This window comes from Delphinus delphis, chromosome 10 (assembly GCF_949987515.2).
Source record: "Delphinus delphis chromosome 10, mDelDel1.2, whole genome shotgun sequence".
Taxonomy (NCBI): Eukaryota; Metazoa; Chordata; class Mammalia; order Artiodactyla; family Delphinidae; genus Delphinus; species Delphinus delphis.
This window is the reverse complement of record NC_082692.2, coordinates 14240704-14256566: the sequence shown is the minus strand read 5'-3', so window position 1 is coordinate 14256566 and position 15863 is coordinate 14240704. Positions and strand designations below refer to the sequence as shown.

At 41.9% G+C, this 15863-nt stretch overlaps 1 protein-coding gene across 22 annotated transcripts in view; it reads right to left on the bottom strand.

The window, feature by feature from the left end:
• Positions 1-15863, bottom strand: part of RNF144B (ring finger protein 144B) — a 610854-nt gene that overhangs the window by 531508 nt on the left and 63483 nt on the right. For 12 of the 22 annotated variants that reach the window (XR_009520985.1, XR_009520984.1, XR_009520983.2 and 9 more), the window contains exons 5-8: positions 12945-13149; positions 10878-11022; positions 7419-7508; positions 195-248 (exon numbers count right to left, since the gene is read on the bottom strand). Coding sequence is in view for 9 of the 22 variants with exons in the window: in XM_060023570.1 (XP_059879553.1) it covers positions 195-248; positions 7419-7508; positions 10878-11022; positions 12945-13149 (494 nt within the window). In the remaining 13 variants the exon portion in view is untranslated. Of the gene's footprint in view, positions 1-147; positions 6014-7418; positions 7509-10877; positions 11023-12944; positions 13150-15863 lie in introns of those variants that run through there. The other 10 variants (XR_009520989.1, XR_009520988.1, XR_009520990.1 and 7 more) reach the window with 3 other exon arrangements.

The following is a 15863-nucleotide window of genomic DNA, read 5'->3' as shown; positions in this document are numbered from 1 at the left end:
CAGATACACACCCCTGCATTACTTCTCTAAGGAATCACCATCTGTCTCCTGTCTCCTGCCCTTCTCTAGATGAACCCCAAGGAGTGATTGGGGTCGATCTCAGGGGGTGGCCCTTTGCCCTAGGCATGTTGTCAGACACACCAAAATACAGACTCTAAGTGATTATTTGAAATAACACATTCTTTTATACATACCTCCATTGATGCAGGCAATTGGAAGAGGAGGACATTTTCTTGGAACTCACAGACCTGAGAGTAAAGGCAAACTCAGAATTACTAGCTGGTATTTTTTTTTTTTTTTTTTGGCCACGCTGCTTGTAGGATCTCAGTTCCCCGACCAGGTTAAGATTAAACCCGGGCCACAGCAGTAAAAAGCCCAAAATCCTAACCACTAGACCACCAGGGAACTCCTGTGGCATTCTTTTTCTATCTGTCACTTATAAATAGTATGACCCCTGGCAGGACATGTACACAAAACTATTGCTTTCTCTATGAAGTAGATCCAATATCTGCCCCACTTATTTCATAATATTGTTCTCAAAAGTTTTTTAAAAAGCATACACAAAAATATATAAATAAAACATACTATAGTTACTCTTAAATTATTCAAAGAAATTCATTTCTTTCTCATAATGTAGAGCTGGATACTATCTTTAGGGTCCAAAAAATACCTAGATTTATTATCTAACAAATGAAAATAATTGAATTACAGGAAAACCTAATTATAATTCTCCACCAAACTCACTAGATTCATAATTTACATTGCAATGAGTTTGCTGGTTAGGGGATTAATTAAAATCACTGCTGTATAAAATGGTTCATTCAATAATTCTTTGGAAATGCAAATTCAAGTTCAGCAAATAATAAGCACTTTAAAAATGAAATAATGTTGACATTCTAGGAGACGATTAAGCAAATTAAGAAACGGTAACCCAAAAATGTTTTTAAATGATCTTATTTCCTCCAAACTGAATGCTTAGAAAATGAAATTTGAATTATAAGTCAGTTGTAAACCTTTGTGCTCAGGTATCATATTAGAAGCAAGTAACATTCAGCAAAAAGGCATCAACACCAGTATAGGAATGTGAGTTTCCAGTTTTGCAGAGACACAAGTCCTAGTTGTTAAGCAACTCCTGGCACTCAACTTCAGGCGAGTCCTGCCTTGAATACTAATCAAATGTTAATGACCTGAAGTTAACCCTCTACCTGTAAATCCTTTCTATAAAAATCATAACAAGGAAACACATTCCTCTACCATACTTTTGGGAGGTTAGAACTGACCTTAGAGCACACGGAACCCAACACGTATTTTATAGAACTGATAGCTCTGATGCCTGGCATTTTTTATTAGGATGATCAAAGACCTAAATTATTGGTTATTTTTCTGGATAATGATCAATGCCTGTGCATTGGCAGAGTGAAGTATCACACACACAACAGAAAGTCTGCAACAAGTGAAGGCATCACACTTGATCCTATTTTTTTTTTTAAAGAAGATGTTGGGGGTTGGAGTTTATTAATTAATTTATTTATTTTTGCTGTGTTGGGTCTTTGTTTCTATGCAAGGGCTTTCTCTAGTTGTGGCAAGCGGGGGCCACTCTTCATCGTGGTGCGCGGGCCTCTCACTATCGCGGCCTCTCTTGTGGCAGAGCACAGGCTCCAGACGCGCGCAGGCTCAGTAGTTGTGGCTCACAGGCCTAGTTGCTCCACGGCAGGTGGGATCCTCCCAGACCAGTGCTCGTCGAACACGTGTTCCCTGCATAGGCAGATTCTCAACCACTGCGCCACCAGGGAAGCCCGCTCCTATTTCTTTTAAGAAACAAGGTAGCAAGAGTTACTTCCATATATGGTATTGCAGATTAGGTTACTTTTTTGTCAGTTCCGAACCTAAGATTTAATAATGACTTGGTTGGCTCCTGGATGATAAAATTGAACGTGTCTAAAAACATGCAGCATAACAAAAAATAACACACTTGATTTCCTGCTCCACATTTATTGGGGCCAGAGAGACTAAAACAGCTATTTTCCTCTCAAATACTTGGAAAAATATAATACTACAGCAATTTCTTAAATACATAACAAAACTTCCTGGATGATGAATCAACATGAGATGTAACAGCCTATAGATATCAACCGTAACAGCTTTATAAAATGTCATTCATCAAAGGCATTCTGAAACTATCTTGAAAGCTACACATATACACATATTCTATATACATAAAGGCATCTGTTCATGAACAGAAAGTCTTTTAGAAGCACTGCATAGGGAAGGCTAAAGTAATACATATCTAGATTCTGTATAATTTTTTTTTTTTTTTTTTTGCGGTACGCGGGCCTCTCACTGTTGTGGCCTCTCCTGTTGCGGAGCACAGGCTCCGGACGCGCAGGCTCAGTGGCCATGGCTCACGGTCCCAGCCGCTCCGCGGCATGTGGGATCTTCCCGGATCGGGGCACGAACCCGTGCCCCCTGCATCGGCAGGCGGGCTCTCAACCACTGCGCCACCAGGGAAGCCCTAGATTCGCTATAATTTTTAAGAGACAATTGGGGTTCTAAGAAACGGTGATTTACATTCAAATAAACATGTAGATTTTCAAACCTGAATAGGTGAGATTTTTGTGATGCCAGCGACAAGAAAATTCAACTGTGAATTGTTGGTTTTTCAAAGGCCTCTTTCAAGCTAGGGATTTCAAGTCGGGAGCAAACATCCATGGCATGAACAAATAGGATGCCTAAGATTCTAAAACTTGGTTCCAAGTGGTTTTCCTCTTCACCTCCCTGCCTAATAACAATGGAAAAAATCCCTAGAAGGGGCAACAGCTAAACGTTATGGAATTACATCCAATAGCTTTTCTGGATGGTGAGTTATCCCATCCAGATTACAATGTGGCGAAGGATTTGTTTAATTTCTATTTCAAATGGACTACACTACTTCAAACCAAACGATCTTCTGCCACAACATCCAAAGATAATTAGATAGACCCATATTTCTTCCTAGGACGGACAGAGAATCACTAGGGAAGGACAGAGCTGACAAACAGAGGAAGGCGACAAGGGTAAACCCTTTCTCTGGCCAGTTATACAAAATGAAAACATCAGTCTCTGTTATCAAAGTTGCCAGCTTTCCCCATTATAAACACAATCTCTAGACTGGCTTGCATCTCACCCTTTGATGCACTGGAGATATAAGTGGGTTTTAACCAACCAACCTCTTCCTGTTGATTCCAACAATCTCACACAGGCCAAATAGTTGAGCGCTTTAAGGAAGAAATCACCAGTTTTCAGGCACTTTTCAACATTTAAAAACTTAAATCCAGTTATTTTAAGCTATTCTCTACTTCAGTTCTTTTTTAAAATTATTTTATGTTATATATATTTTTTGGCTGTACTGCATGGCTTGCGGGATCTTAGTTCCCTGACTAGGGATCGAACCCGTGTTCCCTGCAGTGGAAACACGGAGTCTTAACCACTGGACCACCAGGGAAGTCCCTCTAAATCCAGTTATTTTAAATCTATTTGACAAACACTTCCCACTCCCCACAAAAAAAGTAAGCTAATTCTTTTATAGCATCTCTGTGAGAAGACATAGTCCTTCAGTTTGTCAAGGAAATAATAGCATAGATGCTTTCTTCCACTTTTACTCCAAATTCAGGAGCTCTGCCTCAGATAACAGAATTTTAGGTTACTTGAAATCAGCCCCTGTTTAAAGATTCTTTGTGGAACCCAGCTTGAAGACTGTATTAATATGGGGAGTACATTGCCATGACTGACATTCTTGGTACAAAAATTCAATTTCAGTTGAGTTCCTGTGATCCCCTGAGCAGTTATAAATGCCCTGTACTATAATAAGGCAGTGTAAGAAAAAGCAAATTACTCAAATATATATCCATTTATATTTGTACTAATATGAAATACAGTGCTAGAAGAAGAGATTGATTTGTTTTCCTGAAGTGTTTAGAGTTTCAAAGGAAAATAAAGACACTTAATATTGAGAAATTCCTAATGAATAATTTAAAATATTTTGGGGTTGGTGGCCATTCAAAAGTTTTCCCAGAGTTCTCATCTATGTTCTATACAAACAGTAAATAAAAATGTACACAACCAATAGATGTACTATACAGATATCAATATGTACATGTGAATTAAAGGTTCTTAAATATATACATCCCCACTTAGAATACAATCCATTACATAGGCAAAGCATCGTTCTTTAATAACAGGTCCAGGAGAGCAGCAATTTAATAGTCTAGTTACCCAGTTACCTCAGAAAATAGGTCCTGATAGGTCTTGATGTGGTACCCCTAGCTTCAAGGAGAGCCGTCCACTAACATTTAACATGGTTCTCACGAAGCATCAGGTTAGTTTGCTAATGGCAACTATAGTAAAAGTTACTGTCTTTTCAAAACTCATTTATTCAAAATCTGACTAACAGAATAATGGGAAAAATAAGCCACAGTGAGGTGATACGAACCCAAACTATTTAAGATACATAAAGCATTTACATTTTGTTTCTCAGATATTTTTTGTTGTTTTATCAGTGCCCTGTACATACAAAAAGTACTCTGACTGCCCTAACAGATGCTGAAAGAGCAAAACTTTGCTGCTGGGAAGAGAGCTGCTCTGAATCGTGTCTGAAAATACATAAACAACTTGATTATCAATTAGCGTTTTTACAAACTGGGATGGCACATTGTACTATTTTAAAAGAGTTACGTTTATGAGTCAAAACCTTTGGGGAACTTATGAACTTGTAACCAAAATTTACATATATAATATGCAAAAAATATTTAGGTTGATTTATAATAAACCATATTATAACCATCCCAGAAGAATGGCTTTTAAGTAAACATTTATTTTGTGTGTACTATTGGGTAAATCCATTCATGCCCAATGAATAGAAACTTTAGGTAGGCAGCAAGTTATACAGATTCTAGATATACCTATGGACTTTAATATTCACTCTCCGTGTGTACTTGCAGGTCCAATTCTATATCTGCTGGGTGCATGAACAGAGAGCTCAAGAAAGGTCCCTGATACCTGTGGTGATGATTTTGAATCTCTGCCACTTTACCCATACTTCATATAAAACAATCCTGTAGACCACAGCTACTAGCTGTAAGAAAAGTTCATCATCCAGGGGAGAGATACTACATTAGACCAGATTGTTTTACCTGCTGCAGCCCTTTTCCTGGGAAGGGACAACTCCCTCTGCATAGCAATTTCTCCTGCTTGACACTGAGACCACACAAGAGAAACCTATTGTGTTTCCGCCAAATTCCTGGGAAATCAGCACACCTGCTAACGGCAGAGGCAGAACCGCCATATCAGCTCCTAAGATAAGCAGCTCTCTTATAATTCTTACAAGAATTACAATTCTTATAAGAATTTCCCCTTAAACAGTCTGATCCTTCCCCTCCTACAGGAGGTTTTCCTCATGCTTCTCATGACGGTCAAATCAACACAACAGACTCTGGCTTCTCAGTTAGCGCGTGTTGTCATAACTGGCAGCACATTTATTACACCAAGTGTTCATTCAGGCTCCTTGAATGTGGCTGGAAGTTGAACAGTCCAGTGGGATCCTTCAGACGATAGCATGACGGTGTGTTAGTTCCTCCCCATCAACCCCAAAGCTTTCCAACACGCTCCATAGACATGGCCTGGACTGTTGCACTCGGTTCTCTTTACACAGGAACATACGCACCAGCGCTTGGCCTTTTTGGATGCCGAAGGTGGGCAGGCAAGTTCAAAGTCTGGACACAGAGGCACTTCCAAAGTCTGGCAAGGAGGGGGAGGCGAGTTCACTAAGGGGGGCTTTATCACTGTGCTGTCTCGTATAACCCAGACATCTGTGGCACATGGATACGAACGGAGATCTTTAGGTTGTGGATGGGTCATGCTTTTTCTTCTTGCCCCGACAGGACTTGCAGATGCAACAGATTATACATGGGGAAGCCAGGAGCAGCAAGGGTGAAGTCACCAAGGCAATGATGCCCAACCCCACAAGAATCCCGACCACCTGGAAATGTAGAAGAAAAGCCTATTTCAGCAGTTCAATCTTCCTATGTGTACACTCTACCATCAGCTGTGGACTGTTTGTGTCCCCCCCAAAATTCATAGGTTGAAACCCTAATCCCCAGTATGATGATGTTTGGAAATGGGAGCCTTTGGTAGGTAATTAGGACATGAGGGTGGTGTCCTCATGATGGGATTAGTGCCCTTATAAAAAGAGACAGCAGAGAGCTTGCTTCTCTCTCCATTCTCTGCCATGTGAGGACACAGTGAGAAGATGGCCATCTGTAAACCATGAAGAGGGTCCTCACCAGAACCCAACCACACTGGCACCCTGATCTCAGACTTCCAATCTTCAGAACCGTGAGAAATAAATCTGTGGTTTGAGCTGCCCAGTCTAGGGTATCCTGTTATAGCAGTTTGAACTAAGACACCATCTCAGGCACATAAAGCAGTTACAATTATGGGACCTTCTAGCCAGTGCCCGGAAGGACAAACCAAATGCTAACTCAGGCTCTGGCGCAAGCCCAGTGGGATCATGAATTGTTGGTGTTGGCTCTCTACCTGTTTCTTCAACAGTCTTAGAGGGATGTTAATAATGGTTACTAGGCTATGAACACTGACTCTCTCAAAAGGAACACGGAAATAAACAAACAAACAAATACTATTAAAAATAAACCAGGACTCCCTTTGAACCTGCCACGTAAACACACAATGATATGTACAGAGGGATCTAAGCCCCAACAGGGGCTCATGGGATTTTATTTTATTTAATAAATTTATTTATTTTTGGCTGCGTTTGGTCTTCGTTGTTGCACATGGGCTCTCTCTAGTTGTATCAAGCGGGGGCTACTCTGCTTTGCGGTGCACGGGCTTCTCACTGCGGTGGCTTCTCTTGTTGCAGAGCACAGGCTCTAGGCGCACGGGCTTCAGTAGTTGTGGCTCACGGACTCTAGAGCACAGGCTCAGTAGCTGTGGCACGCGGGCTTTGTTGCTCTGCAGCATGTGGGATCCTCCTGGACCAGGGCTCGAACCTGTGTCCCCTGCATTGGCAGGCGGACAATGTGTGCCACCAGGGAAGTCCAGCTCATGGGATTTTAGAGCCTTGCCTTTCATAGCAAATATGCCTCAAAGGGCTTTGGGAAGGTCATTCTCTCCATTTTTTCAGGAAGAACGAGCATTCATCTTCATTCTGCTGGTCACTGTTAATTACTTGGCTGCTCTGTCGCCCTGCCCGTCCACCTCTCCTCTAGGAGACTGTGCTCATGAATTAACTTCAGGCCCCAGAAGTTCCCCAGAACCTCTCAGAGTGGGCTGGGTAAATAGGGAATGGAGTGGGGAGGATAAGTAGGCGGGCTTTTTAACCCATCCTAAGTCTGGTTTCTCTCACGCTCCTTTCAAGGTCAGGGTACCTGTGTTCGGTTCCACATCACTGAGGCTCTCGAGTGGCCGAGCTTATTCCTACACGGCCCTTTGTCATAATGTCTGAGGAAAATGTCATTCTGAAAAGCAAAGAGAGGTTTCAGTAAACACGCACTTTTGAGTTGAGAAATGGATACGAACCCCATCAGATCACCTCCCTGGAAGCAAAGGCTCTTTCTGGTGATATTAACGACAGCCTGTGGAAGCTCCAAGCTGACAATCCTTAGACAGTATCTTAGTAATTTTACAACTCATCGAGTGAAAACAGATGATAGTTCTTGAGACTCCATTGATTCTAAGCAAGATTAATGACCATACCAATTACCTTTGAAAGGTAGCTCTAGCAGAGCTAGAATGGAATGAGAGGACCACGAATGAGGCAGCTAAAAGGCTTCGTAGTCAACCAGCTGAGATAAAATGCCAGTGGCTGAGATGGAGAAGAGGTAAATACAGCCATGAAGAATTAAGAAGGTAACTAACTAGACGGGGAAACAGGGAGAAGAAATCACAGATGAGGGAGAAGCACCGCATAGAAGGCTTTATTGAGGGAAGTGACAACATAGAGATGCATTTTATTGGGAAGATGATGACCACAGTTTGGACATGTTGAACTTGAGAGATACTTGAGACATTTAAGCACTACTGTTCAAAAGACAGCTGATTACATAGATCTGGATTTTGGGGAAAAGACTTGGGAAGCAACGTCCTCGGGCTGAAGAAACCACAGAAGTAGATGAGATTACCCAGACAGAGGGTGCAGACTGAGAAGTGAAGAGGTTACTGAACACAAACATTTAAGAGAGGGCCAAGGAAAAACCTGGAAAGGAAACTGAGCAGTGGCCAGAAACAAAGAAGGGAAATCAGAAGAGATGGTATCACTGGAGCAGAGGTGGTTGAGATGTGAAAGGCAGCGGAGAATCCAGGTAAGATGAGGAATAAAGTATGCACTGGATTTTACCCAAAAGGAATCTCTCACAGCCTTGGAAGAATGCAGTCAGGGTGTGTCTAAGTGGCAATCTGAGTCACTGCAGTGACTGGAGTGTCAATGGCTAGAGGCGATTATGCTTATTTGAGTCTTGGCTTCTAAAGGAAGGAGAGAAATAGAATGGCAGTAAGGAAAAGATGTAGGCTTGAGAAAAGCGTTACTCGTTTTTAAATGGGATACAGTTGAATGTGTGGGTAGGTTAGAGAGTAGAGAATGGAAGCTGAAGTCACAGGAGAGAGAAGATATAAATGAAGGGGACAAGTCTCTGAAGTTCCCAAAGCAGAGGACGAGGACTCTCTCATCCTCTGAAACAGCAGAGATGAGAATCAAGGCAGAAACAAACCCAACTCCCCACAGCAAAACTCAAAATCACTCTTTTTGGTGTCTGTCTCAGGCTTGGCTTTTGGATAACCACCCTTCTCCTAGACCCATGCTCTAAAACTTTCCTATAAACAAAGATCAACCCCACCATCTGATGTGGAACACTTGTCTACAGGAAAACATCATTATCCACAAGCCAATGCCCCCTGGCTAAAACTGAGAAAAATGAAACCTCAAAACACAATGACCAGAAGAAGATGCTGTGTATCTAGCAATTTCACATCTGTAGCGTTTTACTCGCGTACCAGAACAGCACAAGTGACGGAACACTGTGTTCTTTGCAACACCATACCCAAAACATATTTCAGCCAAAGGAAGGAGCGATCTGGCACACATATTTATTCCCTTACTCTCTTGCCTCCTAAAGAGAACCTCATGGGCTCAGCCTCCTAGTGGATATGAATCCAATTACTGCTTTGGTTAAACCTGAAGGAAATCGGAAAAGATTTCTTTCATTTATAAAGCATGAGGGGTGTACAATCGTGAGTCATACCCTCAACCAGAGTATCGTTCATTTGGAATTAGGAGAGGTCTCAAATATCAAACCTAATTGTAATTCAAGGGGTTATAATAAATAGGATATTTTCTAAAGAATGAAAACATGTCTTTCAATCTGACCTGCTGGGCTTCTAGAGTCTAAAATGTCAACTTTCTCCTCCCCAGTGCATACCTCTTCCTGAAATCCTGACATCAAGCTGATTAAGATTCTTACTCATAGATGTCAGCCTAAACAACTTATCTAATTTTCAGCTAAAAATCAGGCATGTGGTGGCCAGCACGCATGCCATGTTAACTGCACTCACTCACTGAGTGTGTATAATACTAAAGCACTACACAAATGGCCTGTGAAATTAAAGCAAACTAAGCAATTAAAATGAAAAGCTGAGAAAAGAACGGCCACCCATCCAACCATGACTGAGGGCTTACACCGATATGAACACATCTTATGGGTCCAAATAGGGAATATCTATAAGCAACTTATGCCATCCCAAACTGTAAAACACTAGAATTGAAAAAACTCTCTCCAATCCTTCACATCACCTTTTAACTGTGAGGTTACCATTAGCCTCAGCACTGGACTGAATGGAGCTGCACCTGAATTTGAGAAGACACACTTCATGCACGGCGGGGGAAAAGAATTAGACGAGACCCCTTTATGTGGGAAGGGAACTCTGAGAAAGCGGTAACTAATGATCCTGCTTTCACGCCAATGAATGAGATAGTAATTAAGAGATACCATTTATTTGAATGGCTTTTTTCCTTAAATTCAAAAAGAAAAAAAAAACCCAATCTAATCGTGGTAGGCAGAATAACTGCTCCTCTAGAGATGCCAATGGCCTATTCCCCATAACTTGTGAATATGTTACCTTACATGGCAGAAGGGATTTTTGCAAGTGTGATTAAAGACCCTGAGATGGGGAAGATTATCCTGCATTATCCAGAGGGGCCCAACCTAATCACACGCATCCTTAAAAGCAGACAAGTTTTCCCAGCCTGTCGGAGGGAATCACTCTGGGAGTTAAGACCATGGAAGAAGGGTCAGAGAGATGTGATGTGCCTTTGAAGATGGAAAAAGAAGCCATAAGCCAACGAATGCAGGCAGCCTCTAGAAGCTAAAATAGGCAAAGAAATGGATCCTCTCCTAGAGCCACCAGAAAGAATGCAGTCCTGAGGACACCTTGATTTTAATCCAGTGAGATCCATATCAGACTTCCAATGGACAGAACTAATGATAGTAAATTTGTGTTGCTTTTAGCCACGAGTCTGTGGTAGTTGGTTACAAAAGCAATATAAAACTACTACACTAATAGTCCTTTACATAATAAAATGAGACCATGCCCCCAAAGCAGGAAATGTCCCTAAAACAAAAGCTTGCCTTTAAAGTTAAGGTGACACACCTAAGGTCATCAAAGAGAGGTATCTACAGTAGCAGGCTCAGGATGTCTCATTAAGAAAAATAAACTTCTTTGGTGAACAAGAACAGGCTCAATATTTCAAAAGGAAAGCCCATCAGATACCGGCTGTCGCACAGATACGGGATACAGAAGGACCACACGGGGAGACTCTTCCAGGTGGGACTTACGTCCAAGTTCTGGAGGCAGTACCAGCAAAACGTGTGCTTGCAGTTCTTACACATCATCTGAGCACAGCCTTCGTTGCGTTCAATATAAACCCGGCACACTGGGCACTGCTTAATGGGAGCTTCTGCCTCCGTCACGAAGAGGGCCCTAGAAACAAAATGAATGAGAAATTATAGGGGAGGGATGGAGAATGCTGCCTGGTTTTTTAAAAAGCAAGGACCGCAAGGTGTGCACTAACCAGAGCTATGGGAAAAGTGGGCTGAATATAATTAATTAATCAGCTAAATATGCTCTTCTAGACTCAATTTTATGGTCATCAACTGAACTCCCAGGGCTCCTATTGGGTAGGGAGTGAACTCTCTTCTATCTGTGCTTGATTCCCCAGCGCAGGAGAAGGGTGTGGGTAACAGTAGGAGAGATGCCGATTATTTGTTGTTCAGTTAACTCAAAACAAAGAAGAACCTTAATTTATTTATCTTTGGCTTTGAGTGAATTACATAATTGTATTTTCCACAGCTGATTGAATTCATTGTTTTGCCAAATTAGTCTTTCATTCTCTGAGCACACCCTGTCTGAATAAAAAGTACAAGAAGTCTGCCACACAAGTGGAAAAAACAGCTCAGGATCCAACGGGGGGGGGGGGGGGGGGTAGAGATCATCTATCTAATGATCTGTGCAAATAAACAAACGGAGGGGATTGGAGGGAGTCAATCATCAATTCTTTCAAATAAATGCCCAATATCATTGAAAAGACCTGCTCCAAATAGATGAATAGGCCAGCAAGGCTCACAGGCTCAAGGGGCGTAGAAAATAAGTAGAACAAGCTGAGGTGGAGGGAGGCCTGGGTGAGCCAGAGCACTGAGTTGCATTTTAGCTACCGTTCATCAAAACCACCACCCAGCACGTGGAAACATCAGTTTCACAAAGTGTGCTCAAACCTAGGACTGGATTTGGTGCTCATAATAACCCTACACAGCAGGGGGACAGCCACCGTTTTCATTCCTCCCCTTTGTTTTTTCAAATAGAGAAATGACTCATAGAGGCTGAATGACTTGCATGAAGTCACAGATACCAAGTGACAATGTCAGAACTCAATCCATCTCTCCTCTAGGATCTTTACATCGTCCTGTGATTCCCCGGGGACCTTGCTGCGTGGCAGTGACAATGTAGCAGGTACTGGCTAAGCAGGCACATGCCTGCCACGTGTGTTAGCTCTTTTTCTCCTCTTGATGTGTTTGGTCTGCAGTTCAAGCACAGCATCACAGCCAGGTAGCATTTCTGTTCCTGGAGAATGGCTCTCCACACTCCAAGGGTGCTGGGTGATTAAGCCAGCTGGACGGTAACAATGGTATTTCTGACCTTGCTGATGCAAAAGAGCTATAGCCTCAAGCAAAGCAAGGGATCAAACACAAAGGTCTCTCACTCGAGGCCCTGCTGCTGCCATAAAAACCCTCCGTCCTAGAAGGTACAGAGTGCATTGCTTCTCATCATAACAAAATCTCAACCTCAGCACTGTTATTATTCAGAGCACAACGTACTGAAAGATAAGCTCTCTTTCTCTAGTACACGCGAGTTTTAGCAGCGTACTACACTGAATGGCTGTTGCTTCTACTGCTGTGTTCCTTTTGATATGATCGGCACACCTCACAAGCTGGCAAGTGAGTCAGGGAAGAGAATCATTTCTGCACCTCTTCGCAAGCAGGAAGAATGAGGTGTATCAATTGTAGGCGGTCACGGTACCTAAGCAAACGGCTGTGGACAAAAGTCATGACTTCCTACGGAGAACCAAGGGACCACATGCCTCCTACCTAAAAAGAAATCAAAACTCATACAGACTCTAATGTCAGCCGTATCTGGAAGATTCTCTGGGGGTAAATAACTAAAATCCCTTTAGACATGCTTATTTGGTTATTCTTTGTTAATAACTTACCAATCCTGAGACACTTCTCAGGAAACCTCTGCAGGGAAATAACTTACCTTGAAATTTCATCACAATATAACTCCTTCTCCAAGCAACATATTTCTAAGAACACTAGTGAATAATCCCAAGACGAAGTTTCCTTTCTTACCCGTGCTCTGTTGGCAGGACGCTAGGCTGACTGTCTCTGCAGGAGACCTCTGCGTGCCAAGCATCCTTGCAGCACGAGCAGAACTTCAGGTGGCAAGAAGGGCACTCCACGAGCACGGGCTGTCCTGGCTCACTTGATGCGACAGGGCATACTGTCTGACAGTCTGCGACAGGACACCACGTTCTGTAGGGGTCCAGGTGAACTTCTAAAGCGTAAAGAAAGAAAATGTGGTGGTCTATCTATCTTTCATTCAAGCTTGAGGCTTTGCTTTCTCTCCTACATTTATTCTTTTATAGGTCGACACTTACGGAAGCTTAGTACAACCAATGGCGATGATTTCTACTACTGGTCTTCACAGTGGATCCAGACCTACAAGGTCACCCAGCCCTGCCACACTTCCCAAAGTACGTACTCAATGGAATAGGCCACCATTGCCCTTATGAACAGATAAGGAAGCTTCTTACTAACCAAAATGCACAACTCTTGGAATATTTCTCACCTTTCAGCATTCGAAACAGGCAAAAAGCCCAAGTCCCTTCTACAATTATTCTGGATACCATCTTGGAGAAAAATTGGACATGAAGAACCAACCAAAACAAAAGAAAAAAAGTCCACAAAAGATTTTGTCCTTTCAGGCACTGATAAGCAGGTAGTGAGGTTTCTTCTGTTGTTTAGAGAGAAATTAAAGAAGAAGAATCAAATAGTTTTAGGACCAAACAGTGTCTGGTGTGGCTCAGTCAAGAAGTCGGATTAGCCGTCAATCTGGATATTCTGCTGCCCTGCCAATGTGCTAGTGAGGGACGATTTGTAAAAGGCCCACATGCTCTAAAAACAAAAGGTAGGGACCTTCACAGGCCATAAAATGATCAGACACCACACTGGCTAGATCCACGTGGCATGCAGAAAAGAAGATACGGTTTGGGAGATGTGCTACTGTCTTTCTATGCGAGTGTTTACAAATCTTGTTCAGTTTTCCATTTTCTAGTCAATAACAGACTCCATATTCTTGTCATATAACATAACCTTTAGTGGAAAATACCATGTGGAAAATGATGTTATTTAAGGGGTAGAGTAGCCCTTTTTTTCCCTGAACCAACGTATTTTGCAAATTTTAAACTGATGAGATTCTAGTTTCAAATCTCTTAAGGCTTGCGATTCTTGGAAATTTCCATGCAAAAAGCAAAAAAAAAACCCCAAAGAATGGTGCAAAAACAAAATGAAGGTATTAAGTATGAGCTTAATTTTAAAGGTAATAATTTTACAAATTCAGTACCGGGGGCGGGGGGGGGGGGGCGGGAAAGTCTGAAATCTTCCAGGAAACACTGTCTCCAATAATGTGGCATCTAGAAAATGCAACAATTGGACCTATGCTTATTATAGGTTTTCATTCAAAAAGAGCATCCTTCAACCTATTTTCTTATCTAATAATTCTGGAGGGCAGGATTAGAGAATGATGGGCCAAATATAATCAGAAAAGGGAAGCTTATGATTCACAGGTCCTCAGACTCCGAGAGATGAACCCCTCTAAGATACCCAAAATTTTGGGACACGATGATTAAAATGTTAAGGAGACACTGACACACATATGCTTCAAGACCCTGACCTTTGATTTTCACACCATTTATGTTTTCTCCCAAACTCTTTAAACTGCTTTGCAAATACTAAGCCCAAAGAAATGAAGTCTGGCATGTAACTTAGCACTAAGGATTCCCACCTTAAATATCTACTTACCATTCTAAATCACAGGTCTTCTAAAAGTTTGATGATAATGGAGGGAAAGGAAAGGAAAGTTAAGAGATATTATAAAATTTATAGCATCCCTACTGATCACCTTAAAAAGATTCAAGTATGCAACCTGTCTTCATAGCTCTAATCAATTAAAATTATTTGGTGGATGTTCTGACTTGTTTCTACTTGTTTCAGGTATCTGGGTGGCACAATAGAAACAGAAACAATAAATAGGGGAGCAATGAAAGATTCTGATGAACTCCTATTAACAAAAGGGCCTTAGTATGCAGTGCAGCTATGACACACAGTCCAATGCAAATGCTAGGGAGACACAGAAAACAGAGATCGTCTGTAGTTTTCTCCACTATGACAGTACATAAGTGACAATGAAAAGGAGTGTGGAAGGAGAGGCAGAAGCGAGACATTACAGGCTTCTACTCATTTCTTTCATTAGAAGTCCTGTTCTGTAGGAATAACCTATAGAGCTTAACAAACACCAAAAGTGGAGTTACTAGGAGGTGGATGTGACTCAATTCAGAAATGAAATTGGCTACTCCAGCCAATTCTAGTGTTATCTACTCAATATCTATCCTTACCCCTGTCAACCCTCTTTGCTGAGAACTTTTATCTATCTCTACAGAGGTGGAATATTCCAGAGACTTGCTTTCTCCGCCTTCCCTGCAGCTAAGGCTTGGGTATGCGACAAGAGTCCTGCCAACAGGAGGTCCACCAAGGGGCTGCTGGGACAAGATCTCTTCCCTGATACAGGGGGAAGAATCGTCCTTTGGTCTTTCTGCCTTTGAACACAGCCGTTCAAAGCTGACTGAAAGGCTACTTTCAGTCTGGCATATGAAAAACAAACTAAAAATAATTTTGGAACTAAGCTGTCCCCTGGAAAATCATTTACTTTTTATAACATTGAAATATATTCAAATTTCCCCTTTGTTTCACCTTCTTTTCCAAATATACAGTTCTCATTCTGTGCTTTTCCTTCCCCCTAAAAACCCCCTCTCTTCTCTACCAAGTCGTAGCCTATCCATTCCTAAAGGACCTACTTTCACGTGCTTGTCTTAATTTTTGGAGTCACAGAACATGCGTCTTGTTCACTGCTGTTCTCTATTCATTTCGTAGAGATGGTCTTTCTCTCTTCAGACTGTAGGCAAGAGCTATTTCTTACTCTATTTGTGTGCT